Genomic DNA, 26,957 nt, shown 5'->3' with positions numbered 1-26,957 from the left:
ATGGGGCGTTAGAAGCCAGGTACTTAATTAGCTCCAAAGGTTTCACGCTTCACCGCAGGCAAAAGCACGAGTGATAAACGTCTCGAAGTTGACACTTGGATTCGAAGCTCCTGTATTAAAGTCTCCGGACTAAATGAGTGCTTCCGGCTCCCCTGATGATTGTGAATTGAAAGTTAAATTTTCTTGTCTTAGCCACGAAAAATCTTGAATCAAAACCTCCGGACTGCATGAATGCTTCCGGATCCCCCGATGACAACGAATGCGAACCTTTCTCCTCTTGGCCATGAAAATCTTGAATGCTCCGCTCGTACTTCTGTCTCCTGTGATAAAGAGGCTGCCCAAATGAACACTCTTGTGCTTTGTGCCTTGAGCCTTACAAGTGCAACAACTTCTGCAAACGAGCGTTAGGATGTGTGTCTCACTCCGAGCAATGAAGCATTTGCAGATGACCCCTTCTGTAGCAGTTCCCAGATCGTGGTGTTTCCATGGGTCCAAGCGCGTTTGCAGTTGCCGTCGCTGAGTTCCGTGGGTATGTCTTTCAGCCGATGGCTTTGCATGAGCTTGAAATGCTGCACGCGCTCAGCTGGCCCTTCAACATCTTCTATTATTCCTCATCTACAACCTCCTCTCCTTCCTCCTCTTCCTCTCCTTCCTCTTCATCCTCTACGCGCTTCGCCTCCCTGATCACATCGAAGATTTCTTTCTTCGCTTTCTTGTGCAGTTTGCGTGCCTTCCGGGCACGCGGATCCTCGAAGATGGACAAGCTGTAGAACAATTCGTCGAGCGTGCCAGGTGACTCGGGGTCCATGGCGTCTTGCACGCCTCTCTCGAGCAGACGATTTTCTTCAAGCAGCAGTTCGATCCACTTGCGATTGCCGTCTATCTGACGCTCTGCGGACTCGAGTGCTTTCTTGAGTCCCTTTACCTTGGCTCTGAGGCGTTCGTTGGCTAGTGTCTCCTTTTCCAACTTCTGTTGGAGCTCTTCCATCTCCATCGTGGGAGAATTTTTGATGGAGCGACGGGTTTGGTCGAGAGCAGTCATTTTTGTGGTCGAGTGTATTGGACTTAGTACTTGTAGTGAAGATTGAATTGCGGATTGAATTTGATGGAGAAAGAACGTCGTCAAACTGGCAAGACGTCCTCATTTCATAACCCGGAAAGGGGGGCCGTGCCTCGCAGACGACCGGCGACCGTCGGTGTAGTCCGGACAATGTCTCAAACCCATCCGAGAAGTCACGGCTGCCTGAAAATATTTTCCCATCATGGACTACGATGGAGATGACTGTCTTGGCCATAGGTGGCTCGTCGAGCGAATGGTTGGGCAAGTCTCTTGGACGACGTGTCGCGGAGGGTGCGGAGACGCGAGCTGCATTTCAGCCTGCCTCATTTGCACTGGTAGTCTGGCTGAGTCTGTTTGATGATCAGCTACTCGCAGAGTGTCTTAAAGAAGAAACATTCCAGCAGAAAGGCAATTCTCATCTTTGCCGATGGGCTTGGGGGAGCCTGTCATTGCTGGCTCTGGTATGCCCATGGCTGTCTGCAGTAGACATTTAGCAAGGACTGAGACAGCAATTTCCCACCATTTCCTGAACATCTTCATAGCTCCAAGAGCGCTAAAGGGCCGCTATGCAGGTCGCAGCTTGCCCACATAACCAGAATCATCCCGAAAACAGACCTATCCAGTAGAATTGAAGAGAATAGATGAGTGGCGGGGCTCTGGATCAAAATCAAACGGCCAAGTGATCCCCACGTTTACATTGGTCTCAAACGCGACGCAGACCAGACCAGCAGGAAGCTGCCGATGAACACCGTGTACGATTTGAGCCCAAGAGCGGCTGCGGGCCGACAATCACTGGCGAGGATTGGGCAGTCTTGTTGCTAAAAATTCGTTATTAAACTCTTATAAGCCCCCACGACTCTATGAGAATAAACAAGGAGAGAGTTATGCAGTGCCGTCATGGAATTTCTTTCAAAGCTTGGCCCGTATTATTGGCACTGCAAGACGTTAGCTCTGGTATCCTGCGGACGGCAAGACCACTGACCTTGCATGACCGGGCCCATCTCATATCTCAAGTCCTCGAAATCTGGTGGCGCTGGTTCAGCCGGACGGGGCTCTGGGCTGTCATCGCCGTCGCCGCTGGGCGCCACGGCGGCAATCCACATGTCAGTGTAGATCTCCTCGTCTGGCGAGAGTGGCACGGTGGAGTCTGACAGCGTCTCTTCCGACAAGGGAATCTGAAGCTCCATGGCATGGCCACCACGGCGAAGTGATAGCGGCGAGCTTGGTGTCGCACTCTGCCCGACTACCCTGTCGATGGCGTGCATCAGCCTGTTTGGTTCAAAGTGGTAGAAGGGCGGTGTTGGTGGAAAGGATGAGGTCAAGTAATGTCGATAGCCGGTATAGTATGGACGTTGAGGCCCCGCCGTGATGCCACTAGTAGGTGCAGGCTGCGGAGCTTTGGGTAATGGTGGGCTGTTGTTACTTAGTAGATTGCTACTAGGTTCCAGCTCCTCTTTCGCAAGAGGCTGAACCGAGTCAGTGCTAAGCATCCGTCGGAGGGCACGGTTACACATGCGTAGGCGAAGTATAGAGTCAAGCGAGAGATGGGGACAGATGCGGTTCCAGACTGTTCCCGGCAGGTCATCTAGGACGGCTCGCCGCTGCTTGTTTGTATCCTGGCGCTTGTGGTCTTCTCCGGAAGTATTCTCTGATTCCCTCTTTGATTCCGACGTAGAACATGAGAGTGACTCTTGGGAGTCTTTGAGACTGGTGCGAAATGACTGAATCTATTGGTGAGCTGCCATATGACAATCCCCGAGACCGGAGGACGAACCTCAGATTTCGGATGCCATCTCCTGGTCGAATCTAGTGGATGGTCTTCAGAGCTTTCGGGCTCCTGCTCTGATGCTCGTGATAAGTGTTGGGAATCGCCAGTCTTCAGATGGCATCCTGATCCATTATGTCTGGATGAAACTCCGTCGTCGCCACGTTTTTTAGCGCCATCAATGGTATCCGTGCTCTTATCGTCATGCTCAGCTCCAGGCAGATGGGTTTGAGCATTTTTGCCTCCACTGCGACAGTCTTGCACGTGTGCGCTGTATCTTGCTTCTGAAAGTTGAGAGCTCTCCGCCTGCTGAAAATTTTCCCACTGCCAAGCCCGTTAGCATTTCTTCACAACTAGGAGCAGACAGGGGCGTACTTTGTTATCACGGTCCAAATGGCAAGAGTCGCAAGGATAGGGTGATAATTCCAACAGATTGAGATCGAAATCGTTGAGCAAGGGATGCGCCGGCACCGTCGACACGGAAGAATAGGCGTAAGAGACTGACATTTGCAACAAGTCTGGTCGTCTATCTGGCTGACCAATATAGCCAAAAGCAACTGTGAACGTGACACCCCGAACGTATATTGCAGAGAGGTTTCTTTAAGCTTCGACTCCTCTCATGATGTTGTTGTCTGGAGAGATGTGCTGATCCCCGATTCTTCCCGTAGACTAACTGTTTTCGGCGTCCGCTTGCAATCTCATCTCCTTAAGAAAACCCCTTCGCAGGGGAGCCTCAGTTTCAGGAGGGACTGGGCTGATGTTGAGCCTCATGGTGCACAACCGACTGCAATCTCAGTACAGACCGCAGCTCACCACGGCCAAATCCATTCCTCTGCTCAACTGCGCGTCCGACGGAGATGGGCCGGAGTAAGGGCGGGGTTGTTGAAGGCGTTCAGGACACAACAAGTTGGCAAACGCTGCCGCGTCTTGCGCTATCATCGACACGGCCGTAGCTTTATTTTCCACATGTCCTTTGACCATCGATTGTCGATGCTGCCTGACCTGAACTGCAATATTCCTGGTTCGTGAAGAGCGGACGTTATCGGACCAAGCTCGGGAAGGCTAAACGTTGGTAGTTCCTCATTCACACAGATCAGGGTTCTGACAGGTCCCTGTTCCGCATATTGACCCTATCCGCAGCTTTGCTTGAGCTGGTATCGATGAGCCGGCTCAGTCATGATCTCTCGCCATTACCAGAGGTATGGCACCTGCAGCACTTGCAGATTGGTTTTTTGAGACCAAGAGGTTGGAAGCTGAACCTAATGACTGGTCTCGTTGTTTGCATCTTCAGGCTTCCCGCATCAATGCAGCCTTTGAAATGTTGCGAGCGTCGGCTGATGATGACATTGATTCTCCAGCTATTTGGTCGGTTTGCAGCTCTATGTCAGGTGGTTGCATGTTCCAAGTGACTACGCCCTCCGATGTCTTGGTGAGTACGCGCACTGCACAGCCTCAGTTTCCTCGAGTAGCACTCCAAGTCGTCAATCTCACAGAGATCGCTCTGGTATCGGTCATCATTCTAGAAACGATGGAGTCGGAAACCAAATTTGGATCGCGCTTGAACTTTTGACCTTGGCAGAGCAGGGCAGATTTTCGGATAATTGTGAACTTGAGCATGCAATGGTTTTGGCTAGTGTGGTTAGTAGAGCGACGGGAAGGAATATCTTCACTTGTTCGCGTCAACAACAAGGTGCATAGCCTAATGCTTGGCTGAGATACCGGTCAATTCCCCGGCAGATCTGAACAACCCAGTGTGGTAGACGCGTCTTTCCCGATGACACCATTTGCCTTGGACATCATCACTGATGGGAGGAAGTCTCGATGTAGACCCAGGTATCTGAGCGAAGAGAATGAAACCCAGAACTTTTGCCCACGCATTCTTCTCCAAGCAGGAAGGTCCCTCTCCATCGTCGTCAAATGGCATGTATCGCTCGATAAAAAGGTACTGCGTTCACAAGAAGAGCAGGGCCGTGGCGCAGTGGTTTTGACGTTGGAAGTAGCTGGGCATCGTGCCGAGGCCAAGTCGACGATCCTGGCAAAACTCCACTCCACGTGAAGAGAGGCTGGTGGAGAGCATCGGGGGGTGTCGGCGTGATTGGAGGGAATGGAGGGGGAGTTGGGCGGAGGGGTCGAGAATGTTGGGGTCCGGTTGAATGAGGGCCGGCGACGACCAGCAACGGAAGACGCGACGGTCGGCCCATGCGGAGATGGAGGGAGGAATTCCTGATGACAACATTGGAGTTGCGATGACACAAGCGAGATCACGTGATGGGAACTCGCACCGGTCCGCGTCCGCGCTTCGATAGGATGGGCAGCCCTCAGGCCTTTCATTCCTGGCAGACCACTGGTGAACTTATCTGGCGCCTTCATGTATCACCTCTTTACGCGTCGTTTAACCCTAACATGTGAAAAACTCTCAGTCCGGTTGAAAAGGTGCAGTGCCCTCCGGTCCCTATAAACCCGCTACCCCGGTCGACCATGCTTGCTCAATCCTCCTGCCAGTCCCTCAACTCGGGTCTCTGCCACCTCTGGGAACTTCGACAGCTTTCGAAGCATGAGTGGCCGCGTTCGCAATGATGGTCCGTTCCCTCATGACCTGCGCACGCTTCTGACGACCATCCATCTTCTCCTCCCCAAGTCAATGCCGAAATCGGGCGCATATCTACTACCTGCGGCAGCAATAACAGCCTTGGGCCACCCCAACCTCCTCGGTCCCCTCTTCACCGATGTCCTAGCTTTTTCTCCGGAGCGCTCTTCCAAAAAGATATCCCTCCAGCTACGCGATGTGCTGCTGAAGCAGTGGACATTGATTGGCATTCCCCTTGTCGTCACGGCCGTGTCATCACTTGCTTCTGCCGAGAAGGCTTCGGGAATCGAATTCCCACCCGGGCTCAGCTCCAAGTACGCAAAGCCTGATAGTCTCGCTCCGTCGGAAGCAATGTCAGCTCGCGGCGAGAAATTCATGAGGAAATTATATCTCGGAAACCTCGAGCCAATTTTGAGCACATGGGGCTCTCACGAAGCCGACTTCACCTGGTTGGAAAAAAGCGTCATCTACGGCCTCTTTCTCAGTGATCACGAAGTGCTGAGCGAAATTGAGACAGAGTTAGTGATTATGACCAGCATCATGGCACAAAATCTGAAGGGACCGACGCTGTGGCACATGCGAGGTTTGAGAAGATTGGGTATTAGCAAAAAGGACGTCGAAGAGACGGTCAAGATTGTGACTGAGTGCGCGAGGTATCTGGGCCATGGGGAAAAAGATTGGGTTACCTGGGTGGGAGAAGTCGACGGGGAGGTCTGAAGCACTGATTCATTGCAACCTGGTAGGCGCCCTTGTACAGCCATGTTTATTCCCTAAACCAGACGGCCTTATTTTAACACAGGCCTAGATACGCACAAATCTTTTCAAATCTGAGTTTCGTCACCGAAAATGCAACATCTCGACTCCTGCTTCCGCTTGCAAGACCAAGGCCGCAGACCCCCGCTTTCCATCCCGCGCGACCGCAATGATTGGGCACGAGGAAGGTCACTGTCAACAATGGCTGAGGAGATCAGATTGAAAGTAATCATGATCTGAGAACTCGACCAAAGTTTAAGTGGCCTTGGTCACTTGGCAATCCCGCAGGCTTCCTCGTCATTTGCCGATCCTACGTGCGAGTGGAGTCAAACGCCGTTGAGTCCGAGCTACCATGACGAGCCAACCACGACTAGCTGAAGGCAGCAAGTTGATCTCGAACTCTCTGACTGAGGTAGGGCCAGGCACACGAGCAAGACAGCCCAACGCCAAAGCAAATGGGAACACAATCGAGGATCGTCCCGTATGGAGGTGCCGAACGGTATATGATGGTCGCAACGACTATGAATGGAATTATTCCAGTGACGAAGAAGACAAGAGCCCTTCTTGGTACTGTTAGTCGAAGGAAGCCGAAACATGAGGAATCGTAACCGAGCAAATTGTTGACTCCATTCGAAGAGGAGGGCAACGACGCCCATGAAGCAAACAATATATCCAGCATACAATCTATAAGCGTTAGCAAGCTTTGAAAGTCTAGCTGCGTCCATCACTTACCCACATCGAGCGCCCGGCAACCATTTTGCGCCAGTCTTCTCAAACGGGATGATGGAGATGGCAACAAAGAATCCACAGATCAGGAAAAACGTCAAGACACCAAGCAGACACGCTCCGAATTCCTCGCCAAGCCGATGTCGAAAAGCTGCCCCATGTTTCGTTCCCTCATCCAGTTTGACAAAAGGAATGAATGGTGTGGAGTATTTCAGCTGCCAAAGCTCTTCACGAGTACATATACGCTCGCTGCATCCCGACAGACCGTTTCCAACCGGAGAGAAATCTTCAACAAAGGAAACGGGTGCGTTTCTGGGCGTTTTGCATGAACTTCGTGACGACAATTGACTGATCCAACACCAAGCTGCTCTATTCTTGGGGCTTTCTCCGTTTTGCGCATCTGTTGGGGAAGCAATCGCACCCGGAGCACCGCGTAGAGACGTAGCCCCGACAGTGCCACATACCGCCATGCTGAAAGCTTTCGTGGTGCAGAGCAGGATGGTTCTTAGAGCAGAAACTGCATTATCCGACAGAGCACATTTAAATTTCCACAGCTGGCATAGCAGGCAGAGAGTCTCAGCTCTCTGGTGCATCTATTTGAGCCCGAGTATTCTCACCTGCCTCGCCCTCGCAGACTTGTAAAGGTCGCCGCTTGCTTCTCATGGCCATCGCTCTGCAGCCGACCCGACGACGCGGAGCCTCAATACCACGCGCTGTCTGCTCCTTATTCGGTCAGCCCAGGGACGCTCAACTTGGAAATCTTTCTCCCAATGACCGGCTTCACCGACAACACGTATCTTGGCAGACACATCGGCGTCTCCGAGTGGTTTTGCGCCTTTCCACGCCAAAGCCTACCACAATGAGAGAAAACTGTGCCGCTGCACCAAAAGGGAGACAACTACTTCACATGCCAAGTATCACTCTCAACCAGTCTCGGTCCTCCGTGCTTTGACCAACCGCCCAACCCATGGTGACCTGGCTCAATCATCGATGGGCTATGGATCCTCCCGCCTTAGTAAGCCATCACATCTCCCGCACCTCAAGAAAGCTTCATTTCTCATGGGAGCAAGGAACAAAGTGCTGATGTTACGTCAAAGCCGCCCCGCTCTGTCCTGGAACACGCACGATATGCGGGACGCTGCGTCAGCTTTCACCACAACAAATGCTCAATGTTCGTACTCGCGCGCTGAGGTAGTAAGGAGCATCGACAGGCCGCACCTTGGCCAAAAGACGGCGCATCTACACATCAGTTTCTTCGTGCGAAAAATCTTGGCAGCTGCGCCGCTTTTCGCACTTTGGTATGCCCACATCCTGCAGGCGAAACATTATTCCCCTTATGCCATGCATGGCGAGCGCAGTGATTAATTGTCAGTCCACTACATGAATCGACATGTTCAAGTGTGATAAGCTTGTCGAACCAAAACGTCGCCCCACCCCCACCCCCGCCCCAACCAATTCATCCGGGACTTGGCACTGACCCCTCCTCACAGTTTTGCTCGCACCACCTACCCCTGGTTTGCTGTCATCCAGCTCGTGATGGCATGAGTAATTTACTTGTACCTGTTGCATTTACCCGCAATATCCTCAAAGTGCTCGACATGTGGTGCTTCTACGGAGCATCCGCCTCACTTGTCCCAAGTTGCAGACGGAAAAGCAATGTGGGACGAGTACTTGGCAAAGTTCCTCCGGAGGCTTGAAGGACGGTTCGCAATATGACATGCAGGCGCGGCGGCTTAGGCCGATAGCTTGGACTTGTTGAGCCAGGCTCTTAACATCATCGAGGTTGTTAAACCCAGAAATCTCGCAATTGATCGGAGTTGGTTCTAATGTGTAGGCGGACTATCAACCAACAAAGAAACGCAAATCACCTTTATAAGACGCGGTTTGTGGTAACTCAATAACACTCAGGCCAAAAAATACCTTTTTGAGCGTGTGTGATGGCGCCGATCTGTACAGGTTATAGACAGCAGGCCGAAAGAAGCAATTACCTCACCAACACCACGGCCCTAAATCCAACCCACTCCAGTCACGATGCTTTTCCGGCAATCAACGGCTCGCTGGTGGTGCGGGCAAGCCGCCCTCGATCCGGATCGCAGCGTCCCTGTTGTGTGCGAAGAAGCCGAGGCCGCCGCTCCCGCTTCTTGCGCCCGGCTCGCCCTTGGTTTGGTCTTTTTTTTGCTTGGCCTCTGCCACTGCCACATCGCACTCGTATCGTACCCGTTCTGATTCAGGTTAGAGCTGAGGTTACAGCGACCCAAAGCGGCGGATGGGGCGCGCTGAGGAAGATTGGCGAGAAAAGAATTATCGGTTGTTTCGCGAGCTGACACGTACATTTACGAAGATTGATTTGTGCCATTGTGAAGTTGCCTTTTGTGGCGTGCGATGCTCGCGCAGAGGTCAGGCAGGATTGAGGTCCGTGTGAAGGTGACGGGGGAGCTGCAGGCCCGCTAGAGGGTTTTGCTTCATCTCGAGCCTATCCGAGCTGACCGTTACTAACCCGTAGCGGAGCGGAACAGGGCTCATGCCACTGCAAACAATGGATCGCCAGATGATCCAACCCTTTAGCCTGACCCGTCTGTCCATCAGTCACAACCACACAGCCTTAGCATCGCTTCGAGAGAGAAATCATCCAATGACATGGCTCTGCCGAGTCGTCCATCTCCTGTTGGTGCCTCACTTGCACGAAACAAGCCTTGCGCCACAATTGACCCCTGAGAGGCTCTCGACCACTGTTTTTTCTTATCCTTCAGCTGCGACAGGGCTGGCCCGGACTGAGCAGCAATTCAAATGGGCTGGTTGTGCGAGAGCACACATGCAAGCAAGCCGCGCACCGCACAGAGACCTCCCCGCCAATTCGTTTCGCATGTTCCTGGCATGCCCCCGTCGCTTTGTTTCGCCAGACCACCACGCCATCCAATGGACTTCCCAGATGGGTTTAGCTTTTCCTGGTTTCACGACGTTGGGGAGGCGTGTTCCTGACCCAGCACGGCGGCAAGAGCCGACTGGTGACTGGCCATGACAGCACGAGAGTCTCGATCAATCGAGTTTGGCTCGTGCTCAAAGGTTCCTGAAAATCAAGGAAAACTAACTTTGGCCAGCTTGAGTCGTCGCAACGCAATGGGAAGAGGCGTGGTCTGCTCGTTCGATGGCGGACGTTGACAACCTCCTCAGTCCACACCACCGTCTTCTCTCTCTCAACGTCGCCGCCAATGCACGGGTTGATTCTGCATCTCCTCCTGCTGCTGATATCGAGATCGTTGTCTGACCGAGCGACGTAATGACAAACGGTATTGTCCCTCCGACTGAGTTGGCTACTGCCTGGCAAACCGACATGGACCAATATCCCCGAGGGGAGCGTCGAGGCAACGCAGTCATCATAGTCGTTGCTGTCTTACTCTTTACGACACTATGGATACTTGCGCTACGGCTCTGGGCGCGCTTCAAGGTGCAAGCGAACGCTGGCTTGGATGATATCCTCATTGTTCTTGCAGCGGTAAGTGTCACTACTCGTTTTTGTCCAGTCTCGATGCTCACGTCTGGTCAAATCAGATACCCACGACAGGTCTCTCAGTCTCCATCATCTTGGGTAAGTCTTTGCTCTCTTTCCGTAGTTGTCCGCTGACTTCTTTGCTGGCCACGTCTGTTATGGCTTCGACAGACATGCTTGGGAACTATCCATGGAGGACGGTTTTGAGACGAGAAAGATCAGCTTTGTAGTGGCCTTGCTGTATGTCATTGGCACTGGGTTGACCAAGGTGTCCATCCTCTGCTTTCACCGACGCCTTTCCGACACAATTTCACCTCGATACCTGGTTGCTCTGCAAGCCGCCATTGCTTTCGTCATCGCCTACATGGTGACATTCACCATCACTCTTTGCATCGGATGTCGTCCTCTTCAAGCGTTTTGGAAGCAGTTGGATCCCAGATGGAGAGCCAAAAACGATTTCAAGTGCTTTGACGAGGCTGCCGACATACTCGCTGCGAGTGCCGTCAGCTTAGTTCAAGACCTCCTCGTCTGCGGACTGCCTCTTCTCATCATGTGGCAGCTGTCTATTCCAAAGAGACAGAAGATTGCTCTCAGCGGCATCTTCAGCCTTGGAATATTGTGAGTATTTTGCCCACACCCCTGAGACCCTTTTCCTCTCCGCCTCCCCCTTTTCACTCTAACTTTCCCAGTCTCTGCATTGTGGGTGCCGTCCGCATCTACTACATTTACGAATTTTATTACGATGGCTCTTACGATGCCACTTGGGCTGCTGGCCATGTCTGGATTTGGACCGCGGTCGAAGCTTGCCTCGGCATCGCCTGTGCATCTGCTCCTGCTCTTCGACTCTTCTTCCGCCGGGTGCTGGGCGGAACCTCTGTCGATGCAAGTACTGGCCACTCTCACCGTTTCAGTCGATCTTGGGGCATCAGTGATGGGCCCAGCGGCATGGTCTCTCGTGCGGGCAGATGGAGCCACTTGTCTTCGAAGATCCGGGGCTCGGGCATGGACTTTGTCGACGCATCCACCGCAAGCGGCGGCGACGGTCACAGCATGAACTCGACGACGAGCGAGCTCAACCACGTCAATCATCTCCACTCAATCAGTGAGCTCGATTACTCCTCACTCAGGAAGACAGCCGTCTCCGAATCCATTCAAGAAATCGACGAAGAAGGTCTACCGGGGAACAAGGATGAAGAGTGCCGCATCGGCTCGTTGCAATGGGTTGTTTCAACACCCAAAAACGCGGTTTCCGGTAAATCAAAGCCGTATTACTACTCTTCATCCGAGCTTGCACGGAATCGTTCAGATACGTTCGAAACGTCTCCCATGTCCAAGAAATCGTCTCCGTCCCTTCAGAGCCTGCGATCAGGCCGTTCTCAGCAAAATATTGGATCGGCGAGCCCAAAGCTGCCAGCAGCAGCGCATCTTCGAACGTACACGGATTCAAACGACCGTCATCCTCCGCCTCCGCCCACCTGTAGGGAGCGTCACTGCAACCAGACACACCTGCCCCCGAACCGTCCTCCGCCGCTGCACACTTCGACTTCTTCAACTTCGCCGTCGACGACGACGTCGTCACCGAAGATGGGTACCGACCGCCCACACCGACCGCCTCCATGCACCGCTCGCCATTACAACCAAACACACTTGCAGCCGATCCGTCCTCCGCCACCACACTCGTCCGGGTCGCTAGGTTCTCCGTCAACAACGTCGTCACCAGCAACAGGCACGGGGACCAAATCTTCGTTGCCACCGATCACGCCCTCGCCGCCCGAGGTGGAAATCCTCGAAGACGAATCAACCGTTAATGGAACCGACGAAGGACGCGAAAGCTACGATGACGACGTTGTAGACTTCTACACCAATTCGCCGACGCCTCCGCCCGCTCCTGCAAAGTCGCCGTCGCTCACCAACTGGCCGCTTCCCGCCTCGTCGCCTGACGTCCATCGACAGGTCCCAGCGCAGACGCAATCACCGCCGCAACGGCAATCGCCGCAGCAGCAACCGCAGCCGCAAAGGCAGAAGCAGACTACCAACGCACCATACACAACAATCTTTCCAACCACGACGACGAGAACGACAACAGTGCCGACACAACCATCCGCACCCCCACCCGAACCGCCTGCTCCACCCGCCGCCCGCCGCAGCATCGGCGGCGACACAATGCTTATGGACGCCGACGCGCTCTTCAACCACGCCGCACGCGCCGCAGACCTAGAAATCGCCAACGAAGAAAAGAAAAGGAAAGCATTAGCGGCCGCGGCAGCAGCCCAAACGCCCACTCCCAGCCATTACACCACCACCACTTCCTCCTCCTTCGTCTTCGGTCAAGGTCAAGGCCAGCGCGACTTGTATGCCCGCCGCGGCGCGCTGCCGGGCGGCGAAGAGCTGTGCTCGGGCATGAAGATGAGCGCCGAGGGGCGGTGGTGAGGGACAGGCACGAGCGAGTCGGAGCGAGGTGTCGGTGTCGGAGACTGAGGCGTAGTCGAGTCCGAGCCAGAAGAGTGCTCGGGGGAGGAGTCGGGGAGGAAGGCGCGATTGGGTCATCGACAGCAGTTTAGCAGTTTTTGCCGTGAGAGGGCAACTAAGGTTGGAAAGAAAGAAGGGGGGGGGGGGGGGGGGGGGTGTTTTGGCAGGAAAGAAGAGACGTAACGTGACGTACAGATCGGAATGGCAGTGGTTTGAACAGTGTAAGATCGGGTTGGACTGATCTAGATCGGACCGTCAGCTTGATTTACGATTCGACATAGTTCGTATGTACACCTAAGTCGAGGGTTACGTTCTGCTCCAGGCTCGAAAAATTTCGGTTACGGAGGCTTGGGGGATATTTCTTAGCTGTACATGCATAAGTAGCTAGCTAGGCTTCTTTGGTATTCCCCCTTATTATCAACGTTTCCAATTTCGGACACCATCCATCCACGAGGAACTGCAATGGTACTACTGCAACTTCCATTTTATGCTTCGCCGCCTACCATCAGAGGAGGCAACCACAAGCTGCCACGAAGCGTCCTTCACCAGCTGTCTCCCGGCTCATGGGACTTGGTGAGAAGTACACACAAGACACGCCAGTCGAGGAAGTCATAGAAGATATTGCTGCTCTGTTGGATTGACTGTAGTAGCAAAGACCTAACCATGACCCTTTGGAAGAAAAGGAGAAAAAGTGAAAAGCCCCGCATTACCCCTGATCCTGCAGCAACAACAACAACAACAACAACAACGCATGAACCCGTATTGGAAAGGGGAGAAAGCGAAGGGGGATTGTGTGGTGGTGGTGGAATCGGACATGAAAGAGTTCGGGAAGTGGTGGCTGTGGACACGAAAATTTGCAAAATGCTTGCTTGACCTTGACCCTCGCCTGCCTGCCGTCCTGGTAATAACCGTCCACCTGCCCGACCTAATATCTATATGCGCAAGTTCCGTGAGGCAATCATCAACGTTTTGACACATTTTATTTGAGAGGAAAGTTCCCTCCTGACTGTGGAGACTGTCCATCATTTCGAGCCATCAAGGCCCAATGAATTTTGCAGTCTCACGATAAGTGGAAGGCACCTTGACCTTCCTTGATGGCAACGAACAACTTCTCCCTAAGAATGTCAAGGCTGCTGTAATCAGGCATCTTGAGGTAGTTGACGCAGGTCATGACAGAAGGAAGATAGTCGTCTGAGGTGAATGGGGGCTCGCTTGGCTTGCAGACGACGGTAAACATTGGAGTGAGAGCTTTGAATCCTACCAGAAAGTTAGCTGACGGTGTCCAAATTTAAAAAGAGCGAGTAAAAACGTACCTCCAATGGGAAGCTTGGGACTGCCAGTGACGAACTGAAGGAAATCGCGACGCTGGGAAGGTGTGAACTCGCTCATGACTTGGAGCAGGTTCCGGACACTTTTGCTGTCCAGAGTGTATCCATGATCAGCCTTGACCGAGTCCATGAGCGTCTCCAAAGACCAGTCCTCTTCATTGCGGCCGAACAGCATGACAAGCTCGTCCGAGGTAAAGGCCCTGAGGGCCGAGTAGGGGAAGACTTGGGAGAATCCGGCACGGAATGACTCCACCTGTCTCTGAACACCACCGCCAAGGGTCATGTCAATCACTCGCTCCACGTATTGGCCAACGTTGTCGATCGTAACCGAGGTGTCCGCTCCATTGTCGATGAGTTCGACAGAGGGATGACCTGGCAAAGTAAAGTCCAGGCCGAGATCCTCAACGTGAGCTCCGTCAACTTGGATTTCCTCGACGGCGTGAGCCTTTTGCACCGGCGTCATGTGCGGGTTCTCGTTAATCCTTTTCTTTGCATTGGCGAACTTCTTGAGCATAAGCAGTGCCTTGGCCAGGTCGGCGTCGACTGACTTGACAGCGCCAAGAGAAGGCGCAACTGCAGCCTTGTCACCAATACGGAAGAACGTTGGGTTGAAGGAGACGTCGATGATTCGCGAGTCAAGCATAGAACGAGCGACGAACTTGCCGAGAATTTTGAAGAGATGAATGACCTTCTTGCCGTCCTCGCTCTCAGCACTCTCGGCGCTTAAGGGGGCCGGGAAAAGGCCACCTTTGCCAAAAGCGAATTCGTCCTTTTCATTGGAATCATTCTCGCGCCACAACTTGAGTTTCTTCTTAGAGAACTCCTTGGAGACAGTCGAGTAAAATTCCAGAGTAGGGCCAAGTCCCGTGCCGACTTCTTCGAAGTACTCGACCTCGAGAACACTGGGGGACGAGCCATAGAGCTCCATGACCTTGACTGCCGACTCAAGGATCTTATTTCGCGAGATGCGCACCTTTTGGCGCTGCACGCGGCCGAGAGGCGGCCTGTCGTTTCGATGCCGGTCATGGCGAGTGTCGTTGCTCGACTGTGCATTCTGCCAGCGGATCATAGAACGAGAGTATCCGAACGAAGTTGACTGGAGGAAGAGGTGTCGAGTCTCGAAGGGGAAAAGGAATGGATACAGCCGCGCGAGGTCCTCACTCCAACTTGGAAGACAGTTGCTAGCAACAATGAGAGGCTCCTCTAGCTGTCGGTTCAACTTGGCAGTCAGCTTGGTGTTGACAAACTGTGAAAGAGGTTCCGCGTTGATTTTGATGGCATCCTTCTTTTCCGACAAGACATCGTCCAGGTTGGCGTTGAGCTCATGCAGAATGCTCAGCAAGCGCAGAATATTTGCCGTTGTGGGGTTCTTCGTTAACGAGTGCGGAATGCCGTTGGGGTCCTGGGTAGACTCGGGTGGCGGTGTAAGAGCACTCGACTCAGTTGGAGGCGGGCCGGCGACCTTCTTGAACTTGATGGTGTGGGTTGGACTCCAGATGTTTCGAGTGCCTTCGGCGTTCTCTGTCTGGCTCATGTGCACAGCGCGGTAGATGGTCGTCTCGTTCGAGATTGGCTGATCATTCACGCTGAACTCGATGTGCCAGTCCTGGGGCACAGACTGCATTGCCGCAGCGTAGGACATTGGCCGTCCAGATGAAAGACCTCCTAGAGCTCCGCGAGAGTAGGCAAGGCTTGCCAGTTGCTCTGTTGCAAGCCTTTCAGCAAGAGACCTTTCGGCCTGAGCCACACGGGCTGACGAAGGCGTCGCACCGCCCAGAGGCGTGGCAACTCTAGTACCATCTTCTCTGTGCGCAGTGACACGGCCTGTTGATGCCACCTCTACGCTGACTGCAGAAGGATCAGGGAGGTCTTCATCCATTTCCTCATCAAAGTCGTCCACGATGGCATCTAGGCCCTCGCCATCTCCGAGGTCGTCCTCGTCAGACAGCTGAGCCTCGTCGGCACACTCCAGGGGGTCGCGGACTTCATCCAATGAAGACGGAGCGGGAGGTGGTGGGGGTGGCGGAGCCTGTGTGTTTTCTGGTTGATTTCGATTGGAACGCCTTGGGGCAGCCAAAGTCTGCTTGGCCGGAGTTGAGCTCGACTCCGGATCGGCACTCGACGACGCCACGGCCTTCGATCTTGAGCTCTTTTTCGACGATGAGGATGCGCGGTTTGTACTTTCTGTGGTCCTCGGCATTGGTGGTGTAGACGGAGCATCCCTTCCTGGAAACCCGTTGCGGCTGGCAAGCGCAGCGGCATACGCAGCAATAGCGCCAGAAACACCATCTCGGCTACGTCCAGAGGGTCTTGGACGGTCTGCCAGAGCAATGCGGGGCCGCAAGTAGTCATCAAGTGCCTTGAAGGTCGCAATGGCATGGATGGAGACCATGATGTTCCTGTAGGCGCGAGGGATGCCGGATTCGTCGTCGGCCACCAACTTCAATCGAAGCTGCTTTGCAAGCATGGACGCAGCGGAGCTCCTGTCGCTATCGAAAGCGTTCTGATGTACAGTAATGACTTCAAAATGCTCGGCGCGGCTCAAGAGATCTTGCAGCTTGCTGACGAGAATGCTGAATGGCGTGACGGGCGACGCAGTGCTCGCAGTCTTTTGCTTGTTTTGAGTCGTAGTGCCCATAAAGGCCTCCAGGAAGGCAGTTCTCGCCTCTAGCTTCGCAAAGACGTTGGCGTCCGAAAAGAGGTCGAGCAGGACGGACACGATTCCTGAAGTCAAGAGCTCGTGGCTGGTAATACTCTCCAAGGCGTCTCCATCAAAGTATTCGGCCATGCGCACAAAGAGGTTTTCCTCGGGGATGGTAGATTCACCCGAGTACGCGCTCTTGATGTCAGCTGCTAAGCCTTTGATGTCTTCCAAGATGGATTGAGCCTTTCGGCGCATCTCGTAGCCTTCATCGTTTTCGTGTACTTCCAAAAACTTTTTGGCGCGGAGTGTTACCACGTCGTCAATGTTCGGCATCGGCGTGCGTCCAAAGGGGCGACCGGAAGAAGACGACGAGTCTGAATCGTCATCGTCATCGTGGTCATCGTCGTCCTCGTCGTCCTCTGAGTGCATGCCGTCTTCCTGCAAGCCTTCCATTTCCCGGTCAAGGTCTTCGTCGCCATCGTCACTGCTGACCCTGCTGGAAGACGAAAATGGCTCGGCCTCCAATATGGGCTTTGAGGGCTTCGCCTTTTCCTTTTCATCGACGCTGTTCACTGGCCTACTTGCCAGATTGGTGATCTCAGAAATGACACCTTCACGATGAAATTGGTACCAGTAAATCGAACCCAGTCGCTTCAAAAGAAGCTCTGCGGCTTGCAAAGCATATGTGACTAGGTTCGGGTGGTCCTTTTCGGAAAGAATGGAGGCTAGGAGGGATGCATATGGAACAGCGCGAAGTGCTTCTTTGAGCGTCTCTTCATCGAGGTTTGAAAGCATCTTGAGCTGCGCTGTCAGAACCTTTTGGCGCACGCTCAAGTTGACTGTGCTGGAATACGCGTCTGTGAGTGTCGGAAGCAGGATGACTGCGAAACGGCGGAGCTCATCTTTGCACTCTTCCAACATTTCAACCCTCTTTAAGTTTGGCGTCTTGCGAGATCGGTGAGACATGGACATGTACACGTCTCCAGGAACGCCGGCGTCCATGATGTCGTCCAAATACGTAAGACCGTCTTTTTGAACATCGGGAAGGAGCTCGCAAATGACGTTCAAAGTTTCAAAAATTTGATCACGAGGACGATGAATGAGAGCCTGCATAATGACGACGCTATCGATCTTGGTAGCGATGTCTTCGGTGCCGTTGGGTGGTGAAACTCCAGTGAGAAGTTGGTAGAGGGTGTCGACCACTTTCATCTTGAACAGCTCCACAGAACGTCGAGGACAATCCCGTGAAATAATGGCAAGGGCCCGAAGGAGAAGGGTGTGAATGTTGGGTCCGATGAGATTCATGCTGCCGGGGAGCAATAATCGCAGGATTGCTTGCAGCAGACTTTCGCTGACCAATTCCTCCAGCTTGTCGCCTTGGTACCGGAAGCTCTCGACGATCCTCGTCACGCAGTAACACCCTTGTTCGACTACGCGCTGGTCACTACTGTTGAGCACCTCGAGAATCTTTGGCATAACGCCAGGGGTCGACATTTCTTCAGTAATCTTGGGCTCCGCCTTGACCTTTTCGAAACAATCTTCGGGGATGTTGCGACAACAGTTGGCTGCAGTAGTGACTGCTGTGCGTTGGGTAGCCATTGGAAAAAAGTCGAGATGGTTGAGGCAAGCCTCGAGGCCGTCTTCGCGGACGATCGAGGCCGGGAATTCTTCAGATATGGATTTGAGAGCCTGGAACATATTAGCTTTGGGATCTTCGGATATTGATTTAGACTTACGCTTAGAGCATGCTCGGCCGCATCAATGTAAAAGAAACCCTCGGGCGTGTTGAGAGACTTGAGTTTCTGGCACAAGACGGGGACCGCTCCGCCGTAGACCACGTTGGCCGTGGTGGCGGGGAGGTTGTCCACCATGTTTGCGATGCACTGGCACGCCAAAGTGATTTGTTCCACAGACTCCTGACCATCGAGAGCGAACTCGTTTGGTTGCATAAGAGAAACGAGCTCTCGAACGAATTGGTCAGGCTGGAAGTGGCCAGCAAGGTCTTCTCCAGGTGTCACAAGTAAAATGTTGTTGAGGGTTCCAAGGGCTTCCACCTGTACCATCGGATTGTCTTTCTGTCTCAAGTTCTCCAAAATGCTGCGCATTTGCGATTGCGAAGACATGCCCGACATCATGCCACTAAGAGCTCGCAACGTGCTCGACAGTCCAGCATGGCCACCATGACGGCCGAGGAAGCCTCCAAACGGGTCGTCGTCGTCGTCTTCATCCTCGTCGTAGCGAGGAGGGACGCCTTCTCCAGCACTGTCATCGCCTCTGTCCCCGTCATCTTGTCCTTCAGCATTGTCATGTTCGTCCCTCATTGCAACATCCTCATTGGCCTTTGATTGCTTCTTTGCGCGGCGAGTCGACTGATTGCCTGGGGTGGAGCCTTCTGCAGATTCAAAAATTAGACATGATTGTGATGGAACAGCAGGAAAGGATGACGACAGACCTGTGGCATCCTTCTTGCGGTTGCTCTTGCGCCGTGACGAGGATGGCGAGGCAGCGGAGGCTGATGACTTTTCCTCTGAAGGTCCCGACGGTCTGCGTCCATTAGTGGGTCGAGTCTCGTCAGGCACCTCGTCGAATTCGTACCCAGCGCCACTTGACATGGCCGATTCTGCTTTGCCTCTCCTCCGACCAGTTGTAGCGGGTGAGGCTTGAGCAGGAGGGTCAGGCGCCTCAAGCTTGACCTTTTTCGAGCGTCTCGAAGATGAGCCTGTTCGAGGGGCAGACGGGGCCGGCTGGGAATCGTGCTGCTGGACGACGGGGCTGGTTTCGCGAGCTTGAGCCTTACGCTTTCGCGACGAAGGAGGTGCACGGGCAGGAGTTGCGGAGGGTGGGTGACTGGGCGGCTGATTGGAAGAACCTGCTGCTGAGAGCCTCGCCGAAGAGCGAGTCACTCTTGAAGACATGAGAAATTGTTTTCGTTGACAGCGAAATGGTTGCAGATGCTGACTGTAGCCCTGATGGCGACGGGCGCTGCAGGCGAGCAGGTCAAGGAAGGCAGGAGGGTGGGGTTGCTGGAGACGGTCGCAGCCAATGCAGGCTGGGAGCGAGATGAAAAGGTATTGGGGGTGTACCTGGAAGACAATGGCGACGAGGTGGAAGTAGTGTTCAGCTGTCCAGGTGATTTTGGTGATTGACACTCCCGGTCCATGCCATAAATCTACGACCTGGCGGCCATAGGCGAAGCGAGCGGGCAGGTGGTCGAAACGGGAAGCGGTGGGCGTGCGGGCAGCTCGAGGTGGCTGCTGCTGTGTGCGCTGTGTCGGACAGATGGAAAGGAGGGATGGGTGAAATGGGGACAGGATTGTGTGTGCAGAGGAGAGGTTGTTGAAGTTGGAGTAGATGGATGGGACGACGTTATGCTCGGCGATTCGTGCTTGCCCCAGGCGGGCAGTATTACGAGGGGTCTCCCCTGACTCAGCGACGTTTTGTTACGCCATGGCAGCGATACCGACACACATGCAGTCGGGGCCTGACGCGATGATGCGTGGCACGACATGTCGGTCTAGAATGGAGTCTATACACGTATCATTTGTTCCGTCTACCTGGTTAGACGTGGCCCTGGACTGGACATCTGGGGATTTGAGGTGTCTGCTGAGACATGGTGATGCGACTGACTGACGCTATCATGTCCCAATTCGACTCGTAGGTACAACCAAGTGACGATGGCCCCCAAGGTGCTACAATCCCTAGACCAGCCCAGATCAGTCGGGCAAATGCCCTCCTTGGGTGCAAGGTAAGGTAGACACGAGGCTGGCTCGGCTCGTCCAAGATTCGTATTGCACCCGCGAGCTCGCCGCTTTCGCAGCCTTTGACCAAAATTTAATTACTGGGCACTACTGCTCAAAGACTGAATGAAGTGTCGGCATCGAAGTTCCCACTGTTTGCTCGTGAGGCGGCCGTCTGCGCGGAACCACAAACAGACTTTCGGTCATCGGCCAGCGAGGCTTGCGCCGCTCCCCAACAGCGTAGGTCAACTAGTAGCCGGTCGCGTGCTACAGCCACTACATCTACTCGGCATCGTCCTGGCCGACCTGCGACCTGATTGATTCCGCAACTAGCATATTTCCTTCTCGCACGCCCGCGCCTCTGCATCCGCTTCGTGCACGCCCACCCTCACCACTCCGTCCGATCCGTCCGCCGCTATCGCTACCGTCTCGGACGTCATACCCTTCGACTCACCACACATCGTTCCGAGAACCTCACCCCAACCACCGTCCATACCTAGGCCATTTGCCTTCACGCCGACACCATCCCCGACTCCAGAACCCATGGCGCAAGCACACCAGGATGCTTCCCACTCCACCGCGCCCCCCGCAGTTGACGTAGACAATGCGACGACCCACCTGGAACTGGAAGGCTACGAGTTTCCCACTCACAGGCTGAAGAGGTGCCTGAGCGATAGCGGGAGGACGCCGTTGGTCTTGGTCGCATGCGGCTCTTTCAGCCCCATTACCTACCTGCATCTGCGCATATTTGAAATGGCCTTGGATTGGGCCAGGTACAATACGGAATTCGAAGTCGTCGGTATGGAGAAGCGCTCCCGCTCGCTGGTCCACAACCCCGCTAACACAAAGGCTCGCGCATAGGTGGCTATGTTTCGCCTGGTAAGTCCATCATTGCAAATCTGACATGACGGGAGTACTGACATGCTCGTGCCCAGTCGGCGACGCCTACAAGGTACGATTACACCGCGCCCGCCCATGCGCTGTACGACGAGGCAATGCGGCTCCGCATTTGTCATTCACCGTGTGTGTTTTGCAGCTCTATCGGATCTGGGCTTCTGCGAAATTTCCGGAAGTTGCAACAACGCTCGGATCTGATGTTGGCTGCTGTTTGGCGTAGCATCGGGGGAGGCGCAGGCCTGCAGATGGATGGGGCTTGTCATCCCGGACCAATGTCCCACCAAGCGCAGCCTTGCACCGCGGTGCTATATTGCAGGATACCACAGATGACCACTTCTACTTGATGAGCCTGGACTGACATGTCGCAGAAAGCAGGATTGGCAGAGGCACGTCACCGCGTTCGCATGTGCGAGCTCGCTGTCGAAGACTCGTCCTGGATAGCAGTCGACAAGTGGGGTAAGATGAAATTCTGGCCCTCTCTGACGAAGAGACCTGCTCACGTGACTAGAACCACTCCACAAGGAATACCAGCCCACGGCCGTTGTCCTGGACCACTTTGACCACGAACTGAATGAGGTGCGTGGAGGCATTGAAGACTACACGGGACAGAAGAGAAAGGTTCGGGTTGCTCTTCTCGCCGGTGGTGAGTGGTTGTCAAGCCCGACATTTGCTACGACAATCTGACACTCATGAAGCGGACTTGATCCAGACAATGTCAACACCAAGTAAGTCTTCACCGTTGAAATCATTTGACTTGTATCATTAACACATTTCCAGACCTCTGGGCGCCCAAGGATCTCGATCACATCCTGGGTCACTGTAAGCAACCTGATCCATTTGTATTTGACGTGAGCTGATGCAGCTGCAAAGATGGTGCTTTTATCGTAGAGAGAGAAGGTAAAAGCTACACGCTACTTGATATGAATGAAGCTCATTCTTCTCTAGGCACGGACATTGATGACGCACTCGCTAGTCTTCAACAGTGGCGGGACAACATCTAGTATGTCGACATGGCCGCCTGCGCGTAACTCTTACTAACCCCAGGCAGCGTGATACACCAGCTTGTCAAGAACGACGTTTCCAGCACGAGAATCAGGTTATTCCTCAAGAGGGACATGTCCATTCGCTACCTCGTTCCAGAGCCGGTGATCAAGTACGGCGGTAGCGTTGGCACTTTGCGTAATTTTGCTGACTTGGTGACAGGTATATTGAAGCCAATGGCCTCTACAACGACGACGCCGCATCTACCCACGAGAAGGAAAAGACCGAGGCCAAGGGAAAGACGAACGCAGCTGCATCCAGCTCCGCATGACGGCAGACATGAGAGCAAGAGACTATTTCATTCATCAGTCAAGCTTGAAAAGCTCTGACGCTCGAGGCTCTGTAGCGCGACGGTCGCTCCTGCGCTCTTTAGATTTACATGGACCCATCGAAGAGGGCACGCATGCACGAGACATTTTTTTATACCCAGGAAAGATTAACTCATGGCCAGGGCGGTAAGCAACGACTGCGGTGCGATTTTTTCTTTCAGAGATACGCGTCTCCTGGAGATGCAGGGAAAGCTTGGGACTGGTCATGGGATAATGTAGCCACCAGCGTAGGAATGCACATATTATTCGAAGTATCCAGAGTTCTTCCCCTCTATCTACGGTACAACGGTCCAGATGGTACTAGCTGTCGGCGGCTAGGCCAAGATGAGGGTATGAAAACAAGGCTTGATGCAGGTAAGACGTCAACGTAACTGTTGCGGCGCCACATTACCACATTACGTCGTGCGACATGCACAATCACGGTGCGCTTAACGCCGCAGGAGCAGGACGACCAGAGTCGCCGTTTTTTCGCACATGTTGGTTAATATGGCTTTCAGAGGTCCAGCAATTGTAAGTTTGCCCAGCTCAAGGATGCGCCGTCTTTGAGAGCGGGTAATGACGCAATCCCCCATCCATGCGTGACCATCATGTCATGGCACCCCGGTTGCTTTGGCAACTGTTCTTGCGCCTCACGCAGCCTGCACCACGAACTCAGCCTGCACTTTTCTCTGTACACCTCTGTCACAGCTTCAATCGCTTGATCCGATGCTTTTCTAGTCTCTTGGGCCTATTATTTCCGTTGTTTGTCCTTGGTAACGGCCAGCACATCGACCAATCGCTTCCTGGTTCACTCCCCAGCCGAGCTACGCGCCTACACCAGCCTCCTACCTAAACAACACGCTTTTCTTTCCTGCTGCACACACCAACATCTCTCGCACGCCTAGACTTCAGCTCAGCGTTTTTACTTGCAAGAAATGCCCCGCGACAGCAACCAGTCTCATTCCCCGCGGCATCGCGCTCCAGACTCGTCTCGCGAACGAGATGCACGACAACGCCGCCGCCGCAGCTCTCGCCCCCACGACACCAACGACCGCGAGCGCGACTACGTGTACGAAAGCGACGCACCACACCGCGGCGAAGGCCAACGCCGTCGCCGTGGCCACCGCGCCACCGACTCGAGCGGCAATCACTTGCCGCCGGTAGCTCCAATACGCCCTCCTCCCACTTACGACTCGCCGTACCACAGCTCTTCACCCTCGCCGACCAAGGATCGTCGGCGGCACCGCCACCGCAGTGGAACAGACACACCGGCAAGCAGAGACAGCGGAGCGAGTGGACGGCCCTTGCTGAGCGGTGATGCGCTGGCGCAGTTGGATCAGCTGAATGCGCGGGGCGGGTGGAAGGCTGCTGCGTACGATGACAATTACCTGAAAGAGGTGCGGGAGCGGGAGGCAGCGTTGGAAAAAGATCGCCTAAGGGAAGAAAAAGAAGCAGCGAGGAGGGAGAAGGAGGATAGAAGACAAAGGAGGAGGGAGCGCGAGGAAGCGAGGCTGGAGCGCGAAAAGAGGAAGCAGTATGAAAGGGACATGGGCTTTGCGGCCGCAGCAGCCGACGATGGTATTAGGGTCCGTGGAGACGACGACATAAGAGTGGTGGCAGATGATGGGGAGGTGTTTGAGCCGTACACCGATGACCCGTACGCGACCGACTCGAAGGAAGAACGAAGACGGAGGCGCAGGGAGTACTCTGAAGAAGAAAGAGATGACAGACGTCGACGAAGAAAGGAGAGAGCCTTGGCTACAGGTGCCGCTCCCAAGGGCCAAGGGTCGAGGATCATCAGTGGTACGCATCTTGAAAAGGGCAGCAAGGAGTATCAATATCGAACGCACCATCGAGGAGGAGGTGGTGGCAGCGGCGATGGGAGCAGCGACGGCTACGACGAAAAGTTCCCTCGCGAATCATTCTGGAGCAAGATTAAGAGAAAGAAGTGGCTCGTCATCACCGGCATTGTCATTCTGTTGCTCGTCATCATCATTCCCGTCGCCATCGTTGTTGGAGGCAACAAGAAGAGCAACGACGGCTCGTCTGATTCTTCGTCCTCTACGCAATCATCAAAACCGGACAACAGCAACCTCAACGGAATTTCTGAGGATGACATCCCGAAGTGGGCTCAAGGTGGCCTGCTAGATCCGTTTGACTGGTATGACACGGTGGACTTCAATGTCACCTTTACCAATAACACCGTCGGCGGTCTTTCAATCATGGGCCTGAATGACACGTGGGACGACACTGTGCGGGCAAATGATCGCGTTCCAGCGTTAGATGGGGAGTTCAAATATGGCGAGATGCCAATTCGTGGAGTCAATGTCGGAGGATGGTTGAACATTGAGCCCTTCATCACGCCGTCCTTCTTCGAGTCGTACAAGACCAGCGACGGCGTGATAGACGAATGGACTCTGTGCACGAGCATGGGCGCCTCCAAGTGCAAAACAAACCTGGAAGAGCACTACTCGTCGTGGATCACCAAGCAGACGTTCATCGACATCCGCAACGCCGGCTTCGACCACGTGCGGATTCCGTTCAACTACTGGGCCGTGACGACGTACGACGGTGACCCGTACGTGCCCAAGATCGCGTGGCGCTACCTCCTGCGCGGCATCGAATACGCACGGCAGCAAGGGCTGCGAGTAAACCTCGACCTCCACGGGTTGCCGGGCAGCCAGAACGGATGGAACCACAGCGGACGGCAAGGTGCGATTGGATGGCTCAATGGCACTGACGGCACGCTCAACGGGCAGCGCAGCATCGACATACACAACCAGCTCTCGCAATTCTTCGCGCAGCCGCGCTACAAGAACATCATCACACTGTACGGGCTCGTCAACGAACCGCGCATGGTAGAGCTCAACACGCAAGACGTGCTAGACTGGTACGACAAAGTAATCCCCACAATCCGCGGCAACAAATACACGGGGATCCTCGTCTTCGGCGACGGCTTCCTCGGGCTGGACAACTGGCAAGGCAAGCTACAAAACTACGACAACCTGCTGCTCGACGTGCACCAGTACGTCATCTTCAACGTGGACCAAATCGTGCTATCGCACGCCGAGAAGCTGCAGTTTGCGTGCAAAGGCTGGACGCAGCAGAGCCTGCGCTCCATGGACAAGACGACGGGCTTCGGCCCCACCATGTGCGGCGAGTGGAGCCAGGCCGACACGGACTGCACCCAATACATCAACAACGTCGGCTGGGGCACCCGCTGGGAGGGCACGTATAACACGGGCAACAGCTCCACGTCCGTCCTCTCCCCCACGTGCCCCTCGAACAATAATCCCCGCTGCGACTGCGATCCCGCCAACGCAGACCCCTCAGAGTACTCGGACGTTTACAAGAGTTGGCTCATGGATTTCGCCCTCGCGCAGATGTATAGCTTTGAGCAGGGGTGGGGCTGGTTTTATTGGACGTGGAAGACGGAGAAGGCGACCCAGTGGAGCTACGAGGCTGGCATGAAGGCGGGTATACTGCCGCAGAAGGCGTGGGATCGCAGCGCCTTTCAGTGCAACACTAGTTCTATTCCGGATTTTGCGAAGCAGGGCCTGCCGGAGCATTATTGAGGGCGTGTTCGTGAGTGCTGTTAGTGGCGAGCTTGGACTTGAAGGAGTTGAAAGTTTTTGGGATTTCTTCTTTTGTGCTTGGTCTTCTCGGTATCTGTTGCTGTCTATTCCTGAGCCTTTGACCTTCTTCTTTACTTTGTTTGTCCTGTTCAGACAGGCTCTTTGTGAACAAAGCGAGCGAGCGAGCAAACATAGTGCAGACGCGAAAAAAGACACCCGCCGTATGAAGAGTATTGCTTGCACAAAACAAGATTGACGGGTCAAACAGTGAGGACAATGTATACTCTTCGACTTGATTGAAACTCCTCCGCTTCGCATCCTCGTTCAAAAACAGTGAACTTGCCGTCATTATGCAGAGCTGGAATTAAGCTTGAATGCTACCTTGCTCTGTGCCAACATTGCCCTTGACATAAAGTCCATTCAACCTCCACATGACCGATCGACATATCCATTCGCACAACCCATGCTTTGCGTACAACCCTGCCGAGCATCCCCCGAACTGTTCGTCATCTTTGTGCAGGGCGACCGGCTGGAAGGTGAAAAAACTTCGAAGATGAATGTGTACATGCTTTTTGATCTC

The 26,957-nt window shown here is 54.0% G+C and overlaps 8 protein-coding genes across 8 annotated transcripts; 4 read left to right on the top strand and 4 right to left on the bottom strand.

The window, feature by feature from the left end:
• Positions 1-604: 604 nt before the first annotated feature.
• Positions 605-1,042, bottom strand: IWZ02DRAFT_489124 (uncharacterized protein; the record flags this gene model as incomplete). Its single annotated transcript, XM_066769537.1, has 1 exon — positions 605-1,042. One exon carries the CDS (start codon positions 1,040-1,042, stop codon positions 605-607), a length of 438 nt encoding a protein of 145 aa, XP_066624716.1.
• A 590-nt stretch (positions 1,043-1,632) lies between these two features.
• IWZ02DRAFT_516271 (uncharacterized protein) lies at positions 1,633-3,652 on the bottom strand. Its single transcript, XM_066770673.1, has 4 exons — positions 3,201-3,652; positions 2,835-3,149; positions 2,043-2,787; positions 1,633-1,995 (listed from the first exon to the last, which is right to left on the bottom strand). The coding sequence occupies exons 1-4, from the start codon at positions 3,330-3,332 to the stop codon at positions 1,970-1,972; spliced, it is 1,218 nt and encodes a 405-aa protein (XP_066624715.1). The 5' UTR covers positions 3,333-3,652; the 3' UTR covers positions 1,633-1,969.
• Positions 3,653-5,156: 1,504 nt separating this feature from the next.
• IWZ02DRAFT_212441 (uncharacterized protein) lies at positions 5,157-6,356 on the top strand. Its single transcript, XM_066762705.1, has 2 exons — positions 5,157-6,151; positions 6,218-6,356. Exon 1 carries the CDS (start codon positions 5,380-5,382, stop codon positions 6,127-6,129), a length of 750 nt encoding a protein of 249 aa, XP_066624714.1. The 5' UTR covers positions 5,157-5,379; the 3' UTR covers positions 6,130-6,151; positions 6,218-6,356.
• On the bottom strand, positions 6,321-7,871 carry IWZ02DRAFT_212450 (uncharacterized protein). The gene is made up of 2 exons (XM_066762706.1): positions 6,898-7,871; positions 6,321-6,849 (listed from the first exon to the last, which is right to left on the bottom strand). The coding sequence occupies exons 1-2, from the start codon at positions 7,482-7,484 to the stop codon at positions 6,513-6,515; spliced, it is 924 nt and encodes a 307-aa protein (XP_066624713.1). The 5' UTR covers positions 7,485-7,871; the 3' UTR covers positions 6,321-6,512.
• A 2,351-nt stretch (positions 7,872-10,222) lies between these two features.
• On the top strand, positions 10,223-11,227 carry IWZ02DRAFT_374533 (uncharacterized protein; the record flags this gene model as incomplete). Its single annotated transcript, XM_066764761.1, has 3 exons — positions 10,223-10,384; positions 10,503-10,996; positions 11,068-11,227. Coding segments are annotated over 3 exons (816 nt in total), but the record flags the coding sequence as incomplete, so codon positions are not given.
• A 2,345-nt stretch (positions 11,228-13,572) lies between these two features.
• On the bottom strand, positions 13,573-20,207 carry IWZ02DRAFT_447099 (thyroid hormone receptor interactor 12). Its single transcript, XM_066767265.1, has 6 exons — positions 19,903-20,207; positions 19,415-19,723; positions 19,272-19,363; positions 18,556-19,211; positions 14,161-18,508; positions 13,573-14,104 (listed from the first exon to the last, which is right to left on the bottom strand). The coding sequence occupies exons 1-6, from the start codon at positions 19,977-19,979 to the stop codon at positions 13,908-13,910; spliced, it is 5,679 nt and encodes a 1,892-aa protein (XP_066624711.1). The 5' UTR covers positions 19,980-20,207; the 3' UTR covers positions 13,573-13,907.
• A 781-nt stretch (positions 20,208-20,988) lies between these two features.
• Positions 20,989-22,782, top strand: IWZ02DRAFT_212109 (nicotinamide mononucleotide adenylyl transferase). The gene is made up of 11 exons (XM_066762704.1): positions 20,989-21,355; positions 21,418-21,435; positions 21,492-21,508; positions 21,822-21,909; positions 21,962-22,096; positions 22,149-22,178; positions 22,231-22,272; positions 22,324-22,350; positions 22,399-22,453; positions 22,502-22,606; positions 22,657-22,782. Exons 1-11 carry the CDS (start codon positions 21,100-21,102, stop codon positions 22,763-22,765), a joined length of 882 nt encoding a protein of 293 aa, XP_066624710.1. The 5' UTR covers positions 20,989-21,099; the 3' UTR covers positions 22,766-22,782.
• A 1,114-nt stretch (positions 22,783-23,896) lies between these two features.
• Positions 23,897-26,755, top strand: IWZ02DRAFT_447080 (glycoside hydrolase superfamily). Its single transcript, XM_066767264.1, has one exon. The coding sequence runs from the start codon at positions 24,350-24,352 to the stop codon at positions 26,375-26,377; it is 2,028 nt and encodes a 675-aa protein (XP_066624709.1). The 5' UTR covers positions 23,897-24,349; the 3' UTR covers positions 26,378-26,755.
• Positions 26,756-26,957: the final 202 nt, after the last annotated feature.

Source organism: Phyllosticta citriasiana (assembly GCF_038021145.1).
Source record: "Phyllosticta citriasiana strain CBS 120426 chromosome Unknown IWZ02scaffold_4, whole genome shotgun sequence".
Lineage (NCBI taxonomy): Eukaryota > Fungi > Ascomycota > Dothideomycetes > Botryosphaeriales > Phyllostictaceae > Phyllosticta > Phyllosticta citriasiana.
Note: the sequence above shows the minus strand (reverse complement) of the source record. Positions and strands in the feature narration are given on the sequence as shown.